This window comes from Nipponia nippon, unplaced genomic scaffold (genome assembly GCF_047370975.1).
Source record: "Nipponia nippon isolate SJK-2023a ecotype South Korea unplaced genomic scaffold, ASM4737097v1 scaffold_1, whole genome shotgun sequence".
NCBI classification, from domain to species: Eukaryota; Metazoa; Chordata; class Aves; order Pelecaniformes; family Threskiornithidae; genus Nipponia; species Nipponia nippon.
The window spans coordinates 35,139,844-35,162,343 of NW_028262290.1; the positions used below are offsets into that span (position 1 = coordinate 35,139,844).

General features: G+C 38.1%; 1 protein-coding gene across 7 annotated transcripts in view; it reads left to right on the forward strand.

Moving 5' to 3' along the window:
* The window catches only part of STAU2 (staufen double-stranded RNA binding protein 2), a 174,203-nt gene that overhangs the window by 50,780 nt on the left and 100,923 nt on the right, over positions 1 to 22,500 (forward strand). For all 7 annotated transcript variants that reach the window (XM_087751507.1, XM_087751473.1, XM_087751517.1 and 4 more), the window contains 4 exons: positions 5,492 to 5,651; positions 10,759 to 10,866; positions 16,784 to 16,996; positions 20,532 to 20,669. In XM_087751507.1, coding sequence (XP_087607633.1) covers positions 5,492 to 5,651; positions 10,759 to 10,866; positions 16,784 to 16,996; positions 20,532 to 20,669 — 619 coding nt within the window. The remainder of the gene's footprint in view (positions 1 to 5,491; positions 5,652 to 10,758; positions 10,867 to 16,783; positions 16,997 to 20,531; positions 20,670 to 22,500) is intronic.

Below are 22,500 nucleotides of genomic sequence, written 5' to 3' on the forward strand. Positions count from 1 at the left end.
TGCACACAAGTAAGGAAGAGCCCACAGGACAGCATGATGGAGGAAATCCTTACACCCTTTCTGGGAAATCAGTACACTTGGGTTCTGAAGTGCCAGTACATTAACACGCTTAGCATGAAGAATGAACAGGAAGAATGAGAGATCTGTGTGCAGCTGCTGCAGGGATACAACCTCACTGGAATCACAGAGGCATGGTGGTATAGCTCACACAAATGAAGTGCTGCAGTCGATGCATACAGAGTCTTTAGGAAGGATAGGCCAGGATGGCAAGGATGGAGTGTTGTCCTTTATGTGAGAGAGCGGTGGGAATGCATGGAGCTCTGTCTGGGGATGAGTGATGAGACAGCTGAATGTTTATAGGTCAGGACTGGAGGGCATACCAATGCGGGCAATATTGCGGTGGGTGTCTCCTACAGACTGAATGATAAAGAAATAGTAGATGAGGTCTTTTCTTTTTCAGGTAACTGGAAGAAGGTTCATGGCCACAGGCCCTGGTCCTCATGGGGGACTTTAACCACTCCAGTATGTGTTGGAGGGACATCACAGCAGGGCACAAGCAATCCAGGAGGTTTCTGGAGTGCATCAATGACAACTTTCTGACACAGGCAACTGAGGAATCAGTGAGGAGGGGCACTCCTGCCCGAGCTCACACTTTCAAACAAAGAAGAACTGGTCAGGGATGTGAAGGTTGGGATCAGCGCAGTGGCCATGAGATAGTGACATGATCTTGAGAGAACAAGGCATATATCATAAAATACAAACTGGACTTCAGGATAGCAGACTTGGGTCTCTTCAGAGACCTGCTTGGAAGAATCCCAGGGGATACAGTCCTGAACAGAGGAGGAAACCAGGAGTGCTTGTCAAGGTTCACCTCCTCCAAGCTCAAGAACAGTTTAACCGTCCATCCTGATGTGCAGGTAGCCAAGAAAAGGCAGCAGGAAGCCTGCACGGATGAACAAGGAACTTCTGACTAAACTCAAGCAGGGTTTGTGACCCAGGTGAGGTGACCCGGGATAAATACAGAGATACTGTACAAGTGTGCAGGTATGCGGTTAGGAAAACTGAAGTCCATCTGGAGTTGAATCTGGAAAGGGATGTGAAGGGCAACAAGGTGGGCTTCTACAGCAGCAAGGGGAAGACAAAGGACCCACTGTTGAGTGGGGTAGGGGACCTGATGACAAAGGACATGGAAAAGATGGAGGTACTCAAAATGCTTTCATCTCAGTCTTTACTGATAAGACTGGTCTTCAGGAGTCTCAGGTCACTGAGATCAATGGGAAAGTCTGGAGCAGGCAAGACATACCCTCAATGGAGGAGGATCAGGTTGGGGAACATTTAAACAGACAGGACAGGTCCATGGGATGCACCCACGAGTGCTGAGGGAGCTGAATGATGCCATAGTGATGACACTCTACATCATCTTTGAAAGACTGCTGTGATTGGGGAGGTTTCTGAGGACTGGAAGAAAGCAAATTTCACTCATTTTCATGAAGGGCAAGAAGAAGGATCTGGGAAAATAGTAAGTCAGTCAGCCTCACTTCAATCCCTGAGAAGATGATGAGGAAAATGATCTTGAAAACAGTTTCTGAACATATTAAGAATGATAGGTGACTAAGTAGTCAGCATGGATTTAAGAAGGTAAGATTGTGCCTGACCAATCTGATAGCCTTATATAGTGAGATAACTAGCTTGGTGGATGAGAGGAGAGGAGCGATGTTGTTTATCTTGACTTTATCAAGGCTTCTGACACTGTCTCTTATAATGTCCTCATTGACAAATTTGTGAAGTATGGCCTAGATAAATGGATAGTGAGGCAGTTTGAAAACTGGCTGAACTGCCAGGCTCAAAGAGTTGTGATCAGTGGCACAAAGTGTAGCTGGAGAGCAGTCACTAGTGGTGTACACCAGTGGTCAATACTGGGACCAGTACTCTTTAATATCTTCATTAATGATCTGGATGATGTGGATGATACAAACCTGGGATGAGTGGCTGCTGCACCAGAGGGTTCCTCTGCCATCCTCGACAGGCAGGAGAAGTGGGCAGAGAGTAACTTCTGAAGTTCAACAAAGGGAAATGCAAATCCCTGTATCTTAGCAGGATTAACCCCATACATCACTACACAGTGGAGGCCAACTGACTGGAAAGCAGCCTTGCAGAAAAGGACGCGGGGGTCCTGGTGGACACCAAGTTAAACATGAGCTAGTAATGTGTCCTTGCAACAAAGGCAGCCAACAGCATCCTGGGCTGCGTTTAGAAGAGTGTTATCAATAGGTTGAGGGAGGTCATCCTTCCCCTCTACTCAGCCCTGGTGAGGGGCTACATCTGGAGTGCTGGGTCCAGTTTTGGGCTCCCCGGTACAACAGAGACACGGACATACCAGCGCAAATTCAGTGAAGGGCTACTAAGGTGATTAAGGGACTGGAGCATCTCTCATCTGAGGAGAGAGTGAGAGAGCTGGGACTGGTTAGCCAGGAGAAAAGAAGTCTCTGGGGGATCTTATCAATGTATATACATGAAGAGGATGAGTAAGGAAGGTGGAGCCAGGCTCTTTTTAGTGGTATCCAGTGAAAAAGAGGCACAAACTGAAATACAAGGAATTCCATTTAATCATAAGAAAAGAAAATACTTTTTTACTATGCAGGTGGTCAAACACCAGAGCAGATTGCCAGACAGGTTGTTGAATCAACCACCCTTGGAGATACTCAAAACCCAACGGGAAGGGGCCCTGAGCAGTCTGCTGTAACTGACCTCCTTTGAGCAGGGGGGTTGGACTAGGGGATCTCCAGATGTCACTTCCCACCTCGACTATTCTGTTTCTGCGGTAAACTAAGGAAAGACTTTCAGAGGAATCTCATTTGCAGTGTAGAGGAGTCAGGGACAGACAGCTCTAAGCCAGCTGTAGAAGAAGTGGAGTTGATGGTGACTATACTGATGAAGCTTTTAATTATTTTTCCCTTGATTTTAAATAAGTGTAATATTTTTCACTTTGGAAATATAGTTTGACCTGTGTTTGGTGTTAAAGGCCTGTTCTTGTTCCTTAGATTTAAATTTTTTCAAGGTATTATTTACATCTATTGCCTGCATATTCCCTAAATTTATTTTTAATATTCCCTAAACCAATATTGCAAACCAAATAAAACTAATAAATCTAAGGAAAATGTTGATATAGGAAGCATTTTATGTAAACTCATTAAGTGAAGGGAAAGGGTGAAATTCTCCCTTTCACTTGAAAAACTACCATTCTTTTTGAGGCAAATCTCAGTCTGAAACCACTCTACTTTTTTATTGTAGATTTTGTCACATCGGTAGTGTCTTGGTATTGTGTTTGTACCTTTTAGAAGCAGAAGGAGGCAGAAGGTGAATGCTGTATGTCGGAAGCAATGGAAGGACACAGTGGGGCGGGATAGAAATTAACATTCTCGAACTATCTGCTTTTTTGGTTTAACAGCTGCTTTGTTAATGAATGGCACCATGGTGTTTGAGTTTCATTATGCATGTAGGAGCTTTGTAATGTTCTTCCAGAAAGAGTGGTCAAAACACTGGAATGGGTTGCCCAGAGATGTTGTGGAATCTTCATCCTTGGAGATACCAACAATACCCTTGACAATGCTTGAATAAGACAGTGTAACTTCAGAGCTTGACGGTGCTTTGGGCACTGCGTTGGACCAGATAACCTCCAGGAGCCTTTCCAACCTGAGTTATTCTATAATTTTATGAAAATGCTACATAAGCAAATGCATTTCCAGGCCTTAATAATTCCCTATAACTGTGTTAAACTGTAAACAGGAAAGCAAAGTAAATACCCACTTTTTGCATGTCGTAAAGGCAACTTAGCTCACCCCTCCAAGGCCCTATAGCCAGAGGCTTGTTGGAGCCAGTATTATGGTTTTGCTTTTTCCATATAAATGTATTTTTAGAATTAGGCACAAAGTTCAGGGACACTGAGACTGGAATGCTTATTCACACTTGTTTGGGTTTGAAGTGTGCTGCTATCTGAAAAACTTCTTATTTTGTTTTATAGTTGAAACAAATCTGTTGCACTTATTAATGGAAAGTCAGAAAGTCTTCCTACAAAAAAAATCACCATCCATGTCAACAGATGAAAATAGAGAGAGCATGCTTTAGTAAGGGTCCTCTAAGAGGAAGAAGGAAAATGCTGTATTTTTGAGTGATTCTCATTTTGTTGTGACGGACCTAGCTTTTGGCCACGCTTTTGGAATCGTGGGCTTTTTTACATTGCTGTAAAATATGTGCAAGTTATTTGTCGTAAATGAGAAACCATTTCTGATAGGTATATATTTTTCCAAGGACTAAATCTTCAGTGTGTTGAAAAGCCTTTATTTGAGGAAGGAGGACAGGCAGACTAGACCAGAGAGCAAAGAGTATGAAGCAAAGTCCCTCACCTATGTAGAATATAATTAGAGGATTTTCCAGAAATGTTCTCTTAAAAGATTATAATTTTAACAGTGACCAGAACTAGTTGTCTGTGCTGAATTGCTTTTTCTGAGTCTGGGGGGGAAATACTTTTCTGTAGAAATTGCCTATGTGGACAAGCTCTTATGTTTAGTTGTCACAGTGCTGTGACAGGACCACCCAAACCCAAGAATGGCATTACGTCTCTTTCTTCATTCACTACTAGCGAGAGACAGGTTTCACGGTAGGGAGTATGGGTTGGATTAGCTATTTTTATTACGGAAAATAAAGATGTGGAGTTGATGATATGAATAAAGATATTCTTTGAGGAATAATAGCTGTGCCAGTTCATAGAAAAATGTTCCATTTTTTGCTTTATCTTTCTTTTGCTGCCTTTCAGACATATTTAGAAGAACAAACCCTGCTATTATATTTGGAAATTTTTCTGTAAGAAGAAAAAAAAAGGAAAACAATGTGGTGGTGATTGCTGCTTTTCTTTCAGTGCCCGGAAAATTTTTGGCTATTACAGTGTTGGAGGAGAGCTTCTCGCTACCTTCTGTCACGCTTTGGAAGAGAACTCCTTATCCTCTACAATAATTTCAATACTTGACCTTTAAAAAGAGGCTAGAAGTACATTGTCCAGGTCCCTCACTCTCTGCTGTCTGGCTTTTTGTTGTCCCTAAGAGCTGAGCTATGCCGACACGTTTCAGTTGAGAGACCTCACAATCCTTCTTCCTCCATGCCACTTTCCTGTGGGACAGGAGTTGTCTCCCAGGCATGGCTTCCACTGGAGCTTTCAGTTCTCCTTAGGTTTAATCTCAAGACTCAACCCAAGAAAGGAGCAGAGCTGGGCTGTTGGGCTGAAGTATAGTAGAGCTCATTGAAGAGCTGTTTTGCACGTAGGAGCTGCCATCAGAGTTACTGATGGTTTTGCTGAGGAATGGTCATGTGTTTGAGCGTTAGTTCTTGCTCTGTGAGAAAAGATAATGTATCCCTAACTACTGCTCTATATTACATAAAATTGATGGTTAAAATTCATAACTTATATTGCTGTTTTCTTTTCATGACTTCTTTCCAGGTATCACTGCCCAGTGCCTAAAATTTTCTATGTCCAGTTAACTGTTGGCAACAGTGAGTTTTTTGGTGAAGGAAAGACTCGTCAAGCTGCTAGACATAATGCTGCAATGAAGGCCCTTCAAGCTCTCCAGAATGAACCTATTCCAGAAAAATTACCTCAGGTTTGTGTTTCAGAAAGCTGTTCCTAACCTTCACGTTAAGATACCAAATCGAACAATTTAATTGCTGTTTTTTCAATATTTAATTTTTAGTGTTTTTTGCATATTAGCCTCAGTAATTAGAGAAGCAATACAAATTGTTAGTCTTATTTCTTTATAATAGCAAACCTGACGTGAAACTAGACTTAAATAACCAAAAAAAATAGGCATTTTAAAGATGGGATTGTCAACAATGATGAAGTAAAAAATAAAAAATAAAAAAAATATTTAAGATTATACCAAAAGTGGAGAAAATGTCCATTTAATCAGTAGCTTCACGGAGAATGAATTATTAATCTTGAATGTGTGTTGTGCCATGAATGTGATCTTTACAGTTGAAATGACTTGTCCTCAGTGTACCTAAGAACCTGACGGAGCTCACTGACAGCTACTGGTCACCTATCTGATGATTTTAGGCTTTTAGCCACTTAGTACCTTTTTAAACAGCTAGCTTTCTCACTGCTGTGTTTGTAAGTGGTGTATATTGCTACTTGAAAATGAAAACATTGTGTTGTATTTTAAAAAATATTTAACGGAAAAATTATTCTCAGAATAATCTTTGAAAATTGAAAGGACAAATATAATAAAATTGCCCTGTCAAATAAGCCAAAATAAATGCGTAAGGAGACAATCTTTTTATTTTGTACATTTTTTTCTGACGATGCCTGTTGAACCCCTGTGCACAGTACAAAACATTACTAATAGTACCTTCAGTGTCTTGTGTGGTAGTTTTGAGCTGCTTTTTAAGAATGGAAATAATTTTCCGTATTAAAAAAAATCTTTGTTCTTTCTGCCTCACCCTGTGTTTATGTCCTTCTTTTGATTCAAAGAGAGTTTTACTCACCCTTTTGTTTTGCTATATTATTTTTCTGGATCAGGAAATTCACTTCAAAATCACTTACTATAATTAATATTGATTTTTCTTTTAAACAGGAAAACTATTAAAAAAGAATATATAAAGTCTTAGGAAGAATCCCTGTTTCCTTTCTCATTGTTAATTCTCTTCCTTTCTCCTTTGGTTTCCAGACAAATGTATTGGTTGATAATGAATCCTTAGCACAAACCTGAGTGGGAGTTTCATATTATTGAAACACATTTTTAGCTCAGCATATTCTTAGTTTTTGAAAATCATATGTTTAACATTATATTTTATCAAAAGAATCTTTGAATTCAAGATATCCATTAACCAGAATGGAGATTAAACCACTAAGTGCATAGGATAATAAGTAGTAGATGGAAGTAACTCATATATATGTAACATGGATATGTATCTGGTTTATATACCGAGTTTTCATAGCCCATGTACATATGTAATTTACCTACCAAAAGTAATAAAATCTTTAATTAACATTCTTGCTTAATTGGCTCTATTTAGCGTCTATTTACATCAGTGTCTGTTAGGATGTGTAGGCTTTTAGAAGATGTAGTCATGGCAAATTGAGTTTCCTAAATTCTTGTAGCATGCTGTAGTGTTGTCTTTCTCATGAGCTAATGAAGTAACTTCATTCTTCTCTTCACGACCATAAGTTATATATGTAAACTGAATCAAATCCACAGTTAGCTATGAGAATAATAGGGAAGACTTCTCAGGAGACAATACTGTAGATTAGCTGAGACATTCATATAGTACTCACCAGACCTGTGGGAGCACTGTGAGTTTCTGGTGCAGCAGTCGAAGACCACTTGGGATACTGTGGGATCTCCAGAGCAGGTGTCTGTGAACAGGAGACCGCATCGAGTCCTCAGTCAGGAAAACCTCTGTGGCTTGGTCATGCTGAGGGTAAAGGGAGCTGGTTGCGGGCTAGTCATGAAGAAACATCTCTGTCACTTCATGGGTTAGAGTTGTGGGTGACTGGAGAAGGCTGGAGGTGACACTATGCCTAAGTCATGATGGAGTACAAAGAGCTGCATCGTGTGGAGCTAAGTCTAGCTCTCCAGAGAACTAGAGGTTGGTTGAAGTAGAGTTTAAGGGCTTCATGGTGCCAAGGTTCAGGCTCCTCCCTGCTGCTGGTCGTGTGAAGTGAACGCAGGGCTGCTATGCAGTGGTGGGATGTGTCCTTAGCACAGGACATGGTCCAGCTCAGTAAAACTCTGCTTTCTTCAGCAGAACTGACCTGTTTGGGTCCACCATGGAAGATGATTGATTCACCATTCCTCAGACATCATGCGTGCATCAGAGCCAGTACGCATTAGAGTCTGGCTGGCCTCAATTACATGACTGATTGAGCTTCTTTCTCCCCCAGTCACTGCCACTGTGCTTCCAATGAGAGCAGGGAGGGGGGTGAGGACAGAGGTGCTGGTACCGATCTAGCCCTGCATCCCATTAGTGACTCAGTGAAATTCACTGGAATGAGATCCATGGAATGTAGTGCAGTAAATACATGGCTTTACCTTTTGGCCTTCGTAACCGTGTTTGCTTAATGCAGGCTTCTGTATATTCTTCTTTCATTCAAGAGAACCTTTTTTTCCCTTTTTTTCTAAACTTAGTTAAGGGTACATTTTTTTTATCCATATTAAACTGTTGAAGAGGAATATTGCCATCTTAATACTTCATTGCACAAATGTGTAGAAGAGCATAAGGTGACCAGACACAAGAAGCAATCAGCAAACAGGGCAGGGTTACAGGTGCATGTGAACCCGCTTTCATAAAAGAGCTATTGTGTGTCTGCCAAAGCACCTCTGCTGTCTCATAGATGCGAGGCTAAGAAAGGCCTTACAATTAAAGTGTCAGTTGTGGAATGAGGATCAAATTTAAATCCAAAGTACTTGAGACACTCCTGAACATATTTTATCTTCCTTAGGGAAGTCATATGACTAAGGCTTGAAACTTTATTGCTCAGTACTAAGGTCTAAGCCTTAAAGTCTATGATCCTCCCTAGTCTCCACTCATGGTTAAGCTCTCTGCTGTGTGTGGTGGAAAATATGCAAGGATTGAAGTTGTAAGGGCAGAAGGGACAATCGGGGATTTTCTGGACCGATGCGCTTGTATTAATAATGAAATTTTAAACAGTAATTTCTACGTTAGACTACGTATCTGGTTAAGCTAGAGTATAGCTAGAAAACCTAAAAATTCTTAACTTAAAGGCTTAGTGACAGTCCAGTGGGCTTTATATTATTTTATGTAAATTATGCCAGTGATTGATTATTCCCCATTTAAAAGATAATTTGCAAGGTATTTCTTCTAAATTCGCTTAGCTTCATTTTCTTTCTAATTGGTATTTTCGTATCTTTGCTAAATGTAACAAACACATGCCAAAAATCTCTCCCCCATATACATTTACAGATTATGCTTAAGTAATTGTGAATCTTTTTACAGGACTGATTGTTTCCATAGTGTCTCAGTGTAAAGTTGTTTTTTCTAATCAGTAGTTCATCCTTGTGGATTTTTTTGTCAGCTTTTCAGATTATCAGTGTCCTTTATAAAACACAAACTTAATTGAATACAATACTGAGTAAGATTCTCACTAAGGTTTTTACAGAATAGTCGTACCCCACTCTTTATTTTTTATATTCTTTATATCCCCAAAATATAATTTACTTTTAAATATTGTCCTTTAAACTCTGTTCAGTTGATCTTTCTCAGTAGAACCTAAGTCCTTCACTGAATCAATGCTTTGACTGTCCTATAAATAATGACCTACATTCTTGATTTCAGTGGTACTTTTCATTATATGACATGAGCTAGAGTTCCTACATAATTTCATTCTAACTACCCTTGTTACTGCTTTGCACTGCACCCTTTATTTTCAGGAGATTCTATAAACTTCATAAATTTTTGTTTTGTATTTAGCTCTAGATCAATGTCAGGGATGCAAATTGCTTTTTCAGACTCAAAATTTTGCAACCATTTAATGAGACAAAAAGTGCTTCACGTTTGTGTGCTGTAGCCGACTGCTGCATTTTTGTTTCTGTGTTATCTTAAAGATTAATATAATAAGAATTAACAAATGGTAGAGAAAAGATTGATAAATGTCATTGTTAATGTGAAGAACGTAATGCTTTTTTAATGTTATTTTATCACTCTGGTATCTGGATTTTTTAGCTATGCTGGTGGCTGAAGATTTAGATCAGACTTTGTTATGTAAGATGGGAGCTCTGTGGGAATCCACCTAATTCAGCCCAAGTTTCTTTGATGTTTACCTCCACTAATAAAAAATTAGGAGCCTGGCCAAGGTTACATAGTTGTTGAGAGATCCCAGTTTGAAACATTCAGGGCTTTGCGGTTTGAAAGTAGCTGAAAGTGAAACCTCTGAGAACTAAGGAAGATGTGGCCTGGGGGACAAACACCAAAAGGTAGCAGTTGCAGAAGGCGGTAACTCTTTGACTGATGCCCATGCTGGTGGTTGTCTGAGAAAAATATGACTTACCTAAAGTGCAAAGCAAAGCTGAATTTTAGGCAGGATAATGTTTGCATGTGCCTTTTGTTGTTTTATCTCTTAGCCTCTCTGTTTGTTATGTTCCTATGGATAAATAAATAATGTTCTGTGTTGTGCAAACTGTTCTCTGTCACTACCTTTTCACACTGGTCATAACTCCCAGAGGGAAGTCGATGGAGGGGCCATTAACCAGCTGGACCTGCTGAGGACACCTGCAACCTGGTGACCCAGTCAAAGCGTGGGGGTGATTCACTGAATTTCTTCTGAGAGAAGTACAGTCTTCTGTACTTTTCAAGAAGTACAGAACACTTCTTCCTTGCTTGGAAGGGGTACCCACAGAGAGACTGAGAAACAGGTCAAAGGATCTGTTTGGTCCTCATGTTCGATACAAGAAGTGTTTATTCAGATTATTATTATCCATGTCATTAATAAGACTAAAATCCATAGAAGTTATTTTGCCATCTGTCTTTAATTTATAAATTAATGTGTATGTGTTCCTTTAATATGAAGTATAAATGCATTATATATGGCTTCACGGTCAGCGGGTGTCTGATAATGGGGTGCTGAGATGGATGTACAAACGCTGATTTACAGCATGACAGGAGAAAACAGTCTTTGAGAAATTGGGGGAGAAGCATATTATATTTTTTCATCTTCTAAAAATTGTAATATGATTATGTATTCTTCATTTTCAGAATGGAGAAACAGGAAAAGAATCAGAAGAAGATAAAGATGCAAACAAGTCTGAGATCAGTGTAGTGTTTGAAATTGCTTTGAAGCGCAATATACCTGTCAGTTTTGAGGTATGTGTTACATATCTGTTTGCTAAGAAAGTATTAAAAAAAAAGTGCCACTAAAACACAACACAGTTACTAGTATTAATACATTATGAATATGACATTTAAATTCATGCAAATTATAAATAAAAAAAATTGGCAGTGTATCAGAGTCTAAGACACTGAATTTTTGCTATTAAACTAGATGCTTATTCAGAAGTATGAGAGACCTAATATTTGTTTGCAAACAAGTGGATGGTGGAAAGACAGTTCAAGCATCTTCTGTATAGTGCTATGGGATTAGAATCAGTAGCCACACTCCATCTGATTTGCAATAAACTTCAAAACAGTCAGCCAAATTCTTTGCTTTAACTGCAGGCATTCATGAACTACAAAATCTGATGTGATCTTTTCAGAAAGTCATGAGCATCTTCCAAGCTGTTTGACTCCTTACCTATCTCTACTTAAGCTTTCATGATTTTTTTTTCTCATTTCATATGATATTATCTATGAACCTGCTTCTGACACCTTTGTTTACCTTAAGTAATAAAGAATATTTAGAATAGCTCCAATGCTATCAATGAACTAACTACAGGAGAATGAGTGACAGTAACAGGAAAATTTTTCCGATGAGAAAGTTCTTACACAAACTGGTTGTAAAAATCTAACGTTGTTGTGGTAGGAACCACCAGACTTTCAAGCTGTTTTTTTTTTTTCTTTTTTTTTTTAATGCAGAAAATGCTAATGTAAGTAGGTCTTTAAAGTTTTATTTTTTTACTTTTTGTTTTACATTTAAACTGAGTATATATGAAGGATGTGGGTAGTGCCTATACTGGTGATGGCCATTTTCTCCAGCGCTTTCTCCTTTTGAAGTATAGGCACATATTTACATGCCAAAAAAATAAATTATGCTGTGGCATGCCTTAGAGTGTGCTGTATGCAGTTTACTCACGTGTTTGGCCCATATCCATGAATTGGCCAATGTTAAATGAGCTATTTGGATGTTCTTAGAAATCTGAGAAATCTCTCAGAAGGTAGGTAAAAGAGAGCCAAAGACCAAGAATATTGTTTTTGACTAAGGAATCCCTCAGTATAACAAACACGTATGTGCTTCGTCTATATGGTCTATGTAATATAGACTAATTAGAAAGTTAAGAGAATGTAAAATCTTGAGGATAAAACTGGGGTGTCTGGGGGTATTGGTGTATCAATTTGCAACTACGTGGAAAGAACATAACTCATTATATAAGATCAGACATAATGGAAACACATGCCTGTGTTTCAAAAAGGAAGCTCATAATTGATGTTTCGGTTTTCACATGTCATTTTCTACCTTAAGTATTTGAAAGTATTTGGAATAGTTCCATACAAATCAATACACTAAAATACAAGGACATGAATGGTCATGGGTCACAGAATAGCTTGGAGAGAAAAGAGGGATAGTGCTTTGAATGTCTTCTTAACTTCATTCCTGTGTTTCAGCTTATTTAAGGGAGAGCATTTAGTAAGGAGAGAATGAAGGCAGAGATACTTAGTACAGGAAAAGTGTAACGTGTCACTTGCCAAAGAATGTTAACAACATTGAAAAAAGACAGTTTCTTGCTCTCCTGACAGGTTTTGTGTTATTTCCTGCCTTTACATCTAAGTAAAGGTGACATTCTTAAATAGAGTTTTGATTGAACTTAGTACTGGCTTATATTTCAATAAAACTGCTAAGCAATTATGGGTAATCCCCAGGATCTGATGTTTCTAATAAGATTTTATTTACAAATGATTTTGTGTTATTCCAGGCAGGCATCAAAGCTATCCTTTTTTTTTTTTGTGCAATAGCTATAAAATGATCTGCCTTTTCTTCATCTGATGAAGCTTTAGCCAATGTTCCAACAGTGCTGTGTTATGCAACTAAGTAATGGTGATAAAGATATGTAAAGTTCTATGTAAACATGTCCTCAGAATTGCACAAGGGATGGAAAATAGGGAGAGCGTGCAGAACCCTGTGGGTTTCTTCTGTCTATCCTGCTTCGTGTAATATGGCTAGTTTTAATTGCCTAGGAACTTCAGGACGAGTTATAAGGAATTACTATCTATTAAATCATTAACTAAAATAAAAGCATTCAATTCTAACAAAGAACAAGCTTTACTCCATACTTCTCACTGGTGCATCCTTAACTAGCCTTTATTCATCAACTTTTAAGTCAAAATGCAACTCCTCTAAGGTATTCGTGGGACTCTCGAGGAACAATTTTTAAGGAGGGATACAAAACCAATTGCTGTAGGAATTGTTAGAATAGCTGTAAAATGGTCATTTTGCTTCTTACTCCCTCCTTTGCAGTAGGCTAAAATCTTACTTTATTTTGTTCTCTTGAAACATATATGTTTTTTATTTCCGACTTCTTTTTGGCAGTAAGGAGTTGGGTGAGCCTAGAAGATGTAACTGAGGTCAACGGCTTCAGGTATTAGAACATGTTGGGGTGTTTCAGATTGTTGTTTTATTTTCAGCATTTTTCTCTAGATTGGAGTGTTCTTTCTTTACGGTAGCAAATGCAATAATATTCTCAATACAACAGGCAAATTTTCTGCCCCTCCATCCCCTTCTAGTGTTCTGCTGGGAAAAAGAATTGCAGTTTCTTGTGTCCCAGTCTTATCACAGTGAGGCAGAGATATTCTGTATTTTGAACCAGGAACAGACCAAATTGCTGACTCTGGGAGACTGAGCAAGTTCTCAGCAGGAAGTTTCACACCCGTCTAGCTCCTGCTCTCCTGGGGGTTAAGGCTTTCAGATTGGATGGTTGACATACTGAGTAGCTCTCACTCGGGTTTTGCGTGATGGTCACCCTTCTTCACTCCAGTTTTAATAAAACATCCAGACTTCTTTTTTTTTTTTTTTTTTTAACTGGGAAAATCTGGTATGTCTGCCCGCACAAGCACATGGAAATATATTGGTGTTTTAACATTTCTAAATAATCATGGATGTAGGTGACATGTTTTTCTTGACCTGCTTTTTGTCTCCTCTATTATTTTTTTATGTCCGTTTAATCTTGTCATAATCTTTTGAATTTTCTACCTGGAGTCTCATTAATAATTGAAGCAGCTTTGCTCTTTCATTGTAATCGTACTGCTGTTTTTCATTTGTCAGCATGATTCATTAAGTTGAGCCAAATTCACTCTAGATGTAACTTGACCTTAGATGTGTTTTGGCCCCATGTGTTTTCTCTTGCTGGAGTTATTCTTTAAATCAGTGGAACAGAAAAAGAAAAGTGTATTGAACTGTCATCGTTAATCAAATTCTCAGCTTTAAATTAGCCGTGATTTGGTCCACGGGTTGTATCTTTCAACTGAGGAAATAGTTTAATGTACTAATGCATATAGTGTTCTTGGATAGCAAAGACTGAATTTCTTTGTAGTGTTTTCTGGCCCTAGGCTTATAGCACAAGTGTTTGAAATCATGTGGAGTAAAAAGATCTAAAATCTAGGGTTAACCAAAAATGTTGTTAGGTAAATATTTTTTTTGCTAATTTACCAAATTTGGATGTTTAGCTTGATTCGGATCCCATGTGAATCCTATGGGGTTCATTGCATTGACAACACAGACTTTTTTTCATTTGCACACTAACAAAGAAACAGTTTTGAATGTTTTCCAGGCAATTCTTTACCTTGTGTCACATACTTAAAAGTTTAAAAGATAAAAAACACACCGGAATACATTAGTTTTATATTAGGAAATATATTTTCATGTACATGAAAACATAATCTGGTTTTGTATTAACATTCTTTTTCATATATATATTTGTGTGCATTTATATATATATATGAGAAAACTTATATAAAACTCATATTTTAGGAACTCAGAAATTGTATTTCTTAAGCAAGTTATTTTGTCCTTTTTCATCTGGTCAGTATAGAAATTCTTGTATATTTTATTAATACATTATATTGCATGTAAGTAGAAACACCTATATAATGGTATTAGTAAGACCACATAAAAATTAAGGACCTTAGTAAGGTTAATTTAGCCATGTTTTACAGCCAATGTGTTGTAATACTTGGATAGCAATGTACAGGGATGGATTAAGATACACCTTTAAAACACAGTGGGAAACACGGCAGTGCGATGAAGGTGTTCAGCACTGATACGAAGCCCAACTGTGCCTGAGAGCCGGAGATCCTGGTGCTGGGCTCATCCCAGCTGTGGTGCAGGCAGTGCAGCTTCCCATGGCTCAGCGTGGGTCAGTGCCTCGAAAGCGCTGCTGCCTTCTCACCCGGTGAAGCACTAGTGGGCAACTTTCAAGTGAGGCAATCTTGAAAACGCTTCTGAAATTATTACCTGGAATCTTAGAGTGGGAACACTCCTGGACTACAACAGAACAATCCCACGCTGGCGCAGATGTCGTCTTATTCTGGGAAAATGCGGACAAAGTTGTCTGTTAATTTTCATTTTGTGTCTTTTTATTGATATATGCTGTGATAATTGTATTTGCTGGGTGAAGTTGCCACAAAAAGAGAGCTTAAAAAAGAAATACAAGCCTAAGGAGACCTCATTACAGTGTAACAGCAAAACTAAATAATGCAAGGGACATGACCTTGATAAAAAGAACTTTAATATAAAACATGTTGTAATAATATTAAGGGTGAAGGTTTCAGCCCATTAAAAATATAACTATTACATCAAGAAGTCCCTAGCACCTTTACCTCAATTCCTTTGCACTCAGGCATTATACTTCTTCAACAAATGGTTTGATATAATTGCACCTACTGAAAAAATATGTATTTGTATTGATTTTGAAGATAATACAAAGAGGTGCCTGTCAGATGCTCTAATGTCTCCTTATACACATTACATGTAACAAAGATTAAATTAGGTAGCTGCTTCCGCCCATCAAACAAAATAACTGAACCTTTTCCCAAATGAGGTCTCTAATTCCTCATAGACATTATCCAGACCAGTAAACGGTGCATACAGGAAGAGATGGCTATCTTAGCACTTGCAGTGCTGGGAGTTGTTGGTGAGTGCATCCCAACAGTATAGCCTCCTACAAGGAGATGTGTGTGTGTGTGTGTGTGTGTGTGTGTTTAAAAATGAAGACAGAAAAAAACCTAAAGGAAGGTACAGCATTCAGAACTTCATTTTTTCCCAAATTATTGTAACTTTTAATAGTGGAGAAGTACTTCAAATGGGTTTTCTCATTGTCGTCCTGAATATGTTTGGAAGGGAATGAATAAATGAAACTTTTCAGAACTGATTGGCTTTTGTGTGAGTTATGGTGGCTCTTTTGATAGTTCCTTTTGGTACTGTTGGGAGGGACAGCTGAGAGTCGTGGAGGCAAGACTGTGGCAGCCTTTTTAATGTATGGGGTATCACCCTGATTGTGTACTCTGGCAAGGTAAGAGTTGAGAGCAGGCGTGCTGCCTGCAGCTAGGATGGCATAAAAATATGGACCTTTAAGACTGGAGTTTGGGACCATATGTGAACATCCTATGTTTTAATGATAATAGAAAAAAATTACGAACGGGTTGAAGCAATGCCATATAAATAAAGCTTTGAGTATGTTTTATGTAAAGAAATAGTCAAAGCCTGGTAGACCTTCATGAATTGAATTTCTTTAGTACATGAAGCACCTTGCAAGGAAAAAAACAGCAGCCTTGGTTTAAATATGCATTATTGTTGTGTATTGTGTTATTGTATAGATCTTTTTGAAAATATAGGTCTACTGTGTTTTGTGTGAAACACTGAATATGATGGTTAGATTTGCTTTATATAGTTAGCCTTAATTTTCTGTCCTCAAACCCAGTACTGTCATTAATACTTGTCCAGATTTTATGAAAACCCATCTGATGCTTTCAATTAGCAGGAAAACTGCATTAGTAGTAAGTACATTGCAGAGATCCAAACATTAAGTTATATTCTTGTAGGGTGATTTGACTCAATGTTACTTTCGCTTAAAAGGTGATTAAAGAAAGTGGACCTCCTCACATGAAGAGCTTTGTTACACGAGTTACAGTAGGAGAATTCACTGCAGAAGGAGAAGGCAACAGTAAGAAACTCTCAAAGAAACGTGCTGCAATGGCTGTCCTACAAGAACTTAAGAAACTTCCTCCGCTTCCTGTGATTGAAAAACCAAAACTTTACTTTAAAAAACGTCCAAAAACAATATTGAAGGTACGTGTCCGCCTTTGACAGAATTAAGAATGTTTGCTCAGAAAGTAACAGAGTTACTCGGATTTTAAATCAGCAAAGGCTTATTTGTCATTTTCTGTTGATACTGTTACTTGTTTGCCTGTGCTAATATGCCTCTATTTTTTTAAATTCTGAGAACGCTGTGAAATTCTCAAACATAATGGCTTGTAAGGTCCGCGGCTTAAGAACCGAGCTCACATCACTGAAGTTTTCAGGGGTTTGGTTCAATTCTAATGGAGGATCAAAACCTCAAGCAGCTAGCTCTGTACAGCCATGTAAATTTTTAGCATCATCTCCTCTGAGAGGCCCTACTAGCATATATGGCGGTTCTCTCCCTGGTGTTTTCCCCCCTCCTCAGCTTGAAGAAGGGGAGAGATATATGAAATAGTAGATATATGGGGAAATGGTGCACAGTCCATCTTCCTCCCCTCGTGGAGCTAGATTCGGGAGTTTTGCCACTTCAGCTTCAATTTGTTTTGATTTTTGAAAGATTTGAAAGAAGGCCAAGAGTATGTTGACATCTCAGCCTAGTGTGTCACTTGTCAAGCGCCAAGGGACAATACTTTTTTTGTTTCATGTGCCTGTGTTTGGTAATGCTCTTTAGCTCTCAAATACAGATAGAAAATTGACTGGAAACATGGAGGACTGGTGGACTTTGAACCATCCCACCATTAAACATGCCCTGTCTCAGAGGATATTAATATGCTTCTTGCTGCACTGATGAGGCTTCCTTTAGAGGCTCTGGATTCTTGTGATCTCAAGTTTCTTAAATGGTGCTTTTATTCTTGGTGGCAGTAGATATGTTGCTACTTCTACAATTCAGTCAGTCTGTGATGACTAGCCCTGGTTTGTCTACTCATCCTAAACTCATACAAAACCAAAGGGTCACCTGAAGTAATTAGTCTTCCAAATGATCTAACAAAAGCAGCCACATAGTGTCCATATATTTATGAAGCATCACCACCTAGTCTCAACACTGAACAACTAATCAGATTAGCTTGTTGTCTGTTCAGTGCAGAAGACGAGGCTTTCAAAGTGGCCAAGATCCACTACACTTCATTTTATTTTAGGAAATATGCTTTTGTGAGAAAGTAGTTAAACTCTTTGTACATGATTTTCTATTGTCTGGTATGTTGGATAGTCATTTAGGTGTACATAAGGACACATTAATAGCCTTTCATACTCATTTTAGGTCAGTGTAAATAATGGTGGAGGGTTGCGCGCTTTCTCTCTGGTGTTAGAGTCAATTTTGTCCCATATTATGCGGATCAGGAACCTTGAGACTAGAATTGCAGGAAAAGACATGTCCAAAACCTGTGCTTCAGAATATAGTTTTAGGACCTAAATTTCATCTCTTTTTCTGTATTTGCCTCTTGTTAGTTAAAAAAAAAAAAAGATTTTCAATTTATCTGACTTCTATTATGTCCACGGCTTGCATTATGTTAGGCTGGACAGCGTTATACCGGTATGGCTTGAACTCAGTCCTCATTGAGTTTTACATTGATAGGCTATAAAAATAAGTAAATCGGTACTTATTTTAACAAAAATATGACCATTAGAAATCTGTATACCGAGTACACTGAGTGCAGAGTTCTGCAGGAGCAGCCAACAGAAAAGCCATCTAAAATAAGCAAATACTTTGGAGAGTGCAAAACTAGGATTGCAAAATGTACAAAGGACTTACTTCATCATCTTCCTCTTTTCATTTGCCTTCAAAACAGAATGAGTGATTTTTCAAAAAAAACCTGGATTAATTAGATACCTGGCTCCTACTGAAATTCTGGGGATCTAATTCTCAAAAACTTATAGGAAAAATGATCCTAAAAAATTATTGAATGGAAAACCATCAGCATTAATGCAGCTTTAAAGCTGCAAGATCTAGAAAGGCTATTGGCTCTGGCTGTCTCATTTTGGAAAGTTTTTCTCAAGAAAGATGCTAAGGATATAATAATGTAAAAATCTCTTGTATTACCATATACCATTTACACTACAATCTTAAATGGAATTATCCAAAGTTGGCCATGTTAGAAAGAGATGTTAATAGCCAAAATAACCTGGATATGTAGAAAGTTTTTATTTTTTTAATATCCAAACTTCTGAAATGCTTTCAGTGTGTCAGTTTCTTTTAACCTGCGCATGTTTTGAGAATCAAAAAAAGTGACAACAATAGTTCTTTTTATTTGTATATATATTTATGAGTCTATGTCTTATGGCCTGCACTTTATTTAGCCTGCTCTGCATTTTGTCTCTGCCTGGCTCCTTGCCCACACAGCTGCCCTTGTGCATGACATTGTCTTAATTCTTTCACCTACATCTTCCAGCAGTTACTCTATGAAGGATCTGCTGCACAGCTTTCTTAATATAATATCCCTCTCTGGTCTTTGCATTCAGTTGCTGATCAACTCTTTGGGTTCTGGACCACTTGTTTGTTCTTATTTGAGAAGCTCAGACAAGCATGACTGCTGATCTTTTCTTATCCTGCAGATGGCTTCATGAAAAAGGAATATCTTAATAACATAAAAACAATCCTACATTCACATGCCATTTACATTTGCAAGTTTATTCTTTGTGTTATGGTATATAAATCAGTTATATATGACTTCAGATAAATATTTTTGGGTCTTAATTTCTTCTCCTTAAGATCTACAAACAAATATTTTCATAGCTATTTGCTTTGAGAGAGCATTTGCCATGTGAGTAATAACATATTAAAAGGGTTTCAGAACTAGATAGCTTGTAAGGATTGTAGGCTTTCACCTGTCTCTGTAACCTTGGACAGACCTGTCTCTCCATCCTTTTGAAAACCCCATCAGATCAATTCCCCCACCAACCCTACATTTCGATATGTTATTGTGAGGATTATTGTCTGTTAAGCATTTGAAATACTTTGTGGGTGGCTCACAACACTTCTAGCTATTGGAGATACTCCTCTCTGGCTTCACTACGTAAAAGTATTTTCAGGGTGAATTCCTATGACATGCAAAGAGAGTAAACCTTCCACACCTTTAGTTACATTGTAGGATGGAAGTCAGGAGTGCTGGGAAGGAAGGCTGAGAGAGGCGGCTTCCTTGTTATATGGCAAATCTTTTTTGTCCCCATGTAAATCCCACTTCTTCTTAGCGTACTGCATGTTCCAGCATTGTAGCAATCTATTTTAAAGGGTTAGGGGGAAGGGTCATAGAAATAGGGCATTGAGATATAATTGATTGATGAATCTGCTAATTTTCATCCATCCCCATAGGACCTCCATATATAGATGAGGGTTTTCGCAGCTTACAGATGCTAGGTATGTACGCTGCCTGCAACAGTGGCAGACAATAGGTGCATGTTATGTGAAGCAGTTTTGAGCTTGAGGATTCTTATCTTCTGTCTCATGATCAGAAGATGGGAAGAGATTTACTTCTCTCAAAGGGAGTATTAAAGAAGAGGTAACCCTCGTAAATGATTTATTGAAGCAGCATAATAGTTGTATGGATATATGGTGAAATAAAGGTTCTTTCTTTTAAACCTGTTTTAGACTGGACCAGAATATGGTCAAGGAATGAATCCCATCAGTCGTCTGGCTCAGATCCAACAGGCCAAAAAGGAGAAGGAGCCAGAGTATGTTCTTCTTTCAGAGAGAGGAATGCCTCGCCGTCGAGAGTTTGTTATGCAGGTATCATCTGCTGTCACGTTAGAGATAATGCCTGTGCTGTTATATTCAAACTCAAGCAAAATGGTGGCATGATATGAAGTGGATCCCTCTGTGTTTAGCTCTTTGCTTTATGGTCAGTTATACAAGATTATGAAATGCAGTATCAGAAAGCCAGTTTAAACTTTCTTCTTTCTCTTGGTCAAACAAACAGCAATTAGGTTATGTGCCTTCTAGACGCTATTCTTGTAGTGGTTTTGCATTTTTCTATACTGTTCTTATTTTTATTTCACCTGATGGTTTCTGTCTTTATCCCTGATTTTACTGTTGGTTCATGATTTATTTACCTGTCTTCTTGAAAAAAAAATTTTTTTGCTATTGTTGATCAGAGGATTGCAATACAAACAAGTATTCTGAAATATGGATATTGATATCTCCAAATTGCCAAGCATTTTGGTTTAAAGAAATAGTGTTGTAAATCTTGTAAGAACTCCTTTCAGATATTCAGTTTCTTTGTGGCTTTGTTCATATCTGAAATACCACAAAAAAAGTTTTCCATCACATGTGTTAGCCTGTCCAGTTAAAGGCTCTGGACCTAATACAGAAACAGTAGATCGTTAATACTTCTTTAATTTTTAAATTAAGAACATTCACAAAGATTTGATGTAACCGTGATATTTTGTTAGATAGCACAACAGCAGGTTAAGAAAGATTAGGAACAGGAAAGAATTCTTTTCTCTTGTGTTTTCACTCAGCGGTAATTTTGTGCTGGAACAATTCAGAACAGCATACCTGAACATGTTTTGACTTGTTGTCTACAAACCACACCAAAATGTCACTTCCGATCACAAGCAGAATTTATGACATTCCAGCACCTCCTTCTCCAGCAAATTAGTTATGTTTTCACTTAAAGATTTAAGTTCCTCCTTCATGTCTATCAAGATAGGCTAGCAATCTTCATTTCCTTGGACCTCAGTGGTCTTCCTTGATGATTTATTATTTTTCTCTCTGAAGCAAAAGAAGATATTGGGTTCCTTTTGTTGCAGAATCTGATTTATGAGTATAAACTTGGTTTTCCAACTTTTTGTGTTACGTGAAAGTATTTGAAAAAGAGTGATCCTATCACAGATGATGGTCTTTTCCCTTGCTCAGACCCCCGTGGGAATGTCCACAGTTGGAGATGGTTGTGTGAGGCGTCAGAAGAGGACTGTGTAATGCAGTCCAGTATGAGAAAGATGGGCTGAGAATTTTTTTTTCCGTTGGAGGAGTCTCAATAATGGCAAAATCTTTGGTTTGAATATAAAAAAGTAATCTTAAAAGCAGTGAATATGTAGAAGATTCCCTTGTCTAGGAAGATTTCTGAAAGAAAGAGTCAAAGAAATTCCATAGATCAGCTGCTTTATTATCTATATTTTTAAACACCGTAGCCCCATTTTTACCCTTTTCTGATATTTTCGTACTAAAATCATACTGCTGTTTCTCCTGCCTTCAGGAAGTCTCAGTGGATTCATTATGACATGCAAAAAACCTTATCAGAATAAAAAGCCTTTGTATAAACGACTTAAGCAATGTTTTCATTTAATTTAATTGAATGTGGAAGTAAAATATCCAGAGATAATATGTTCATTTTTATCTGTCACACAAAGAGCAAGTTTAGATGTGATGAAATGGATCCAATTACTTGTCCTGACCACTAGATAAACAGAAGAAAACCTCTGATGACATTAGTTGGTGTTCTGTTCCCAAAGTTAATTTCAGAAAGCTCTTTCTCTTTGTAGTCAGACCTTTAATCCTTGATAGAGGTTATAATAATAGCTAAACCAGTTTTACAGGTCTGAGAAATAGCAGCACATTG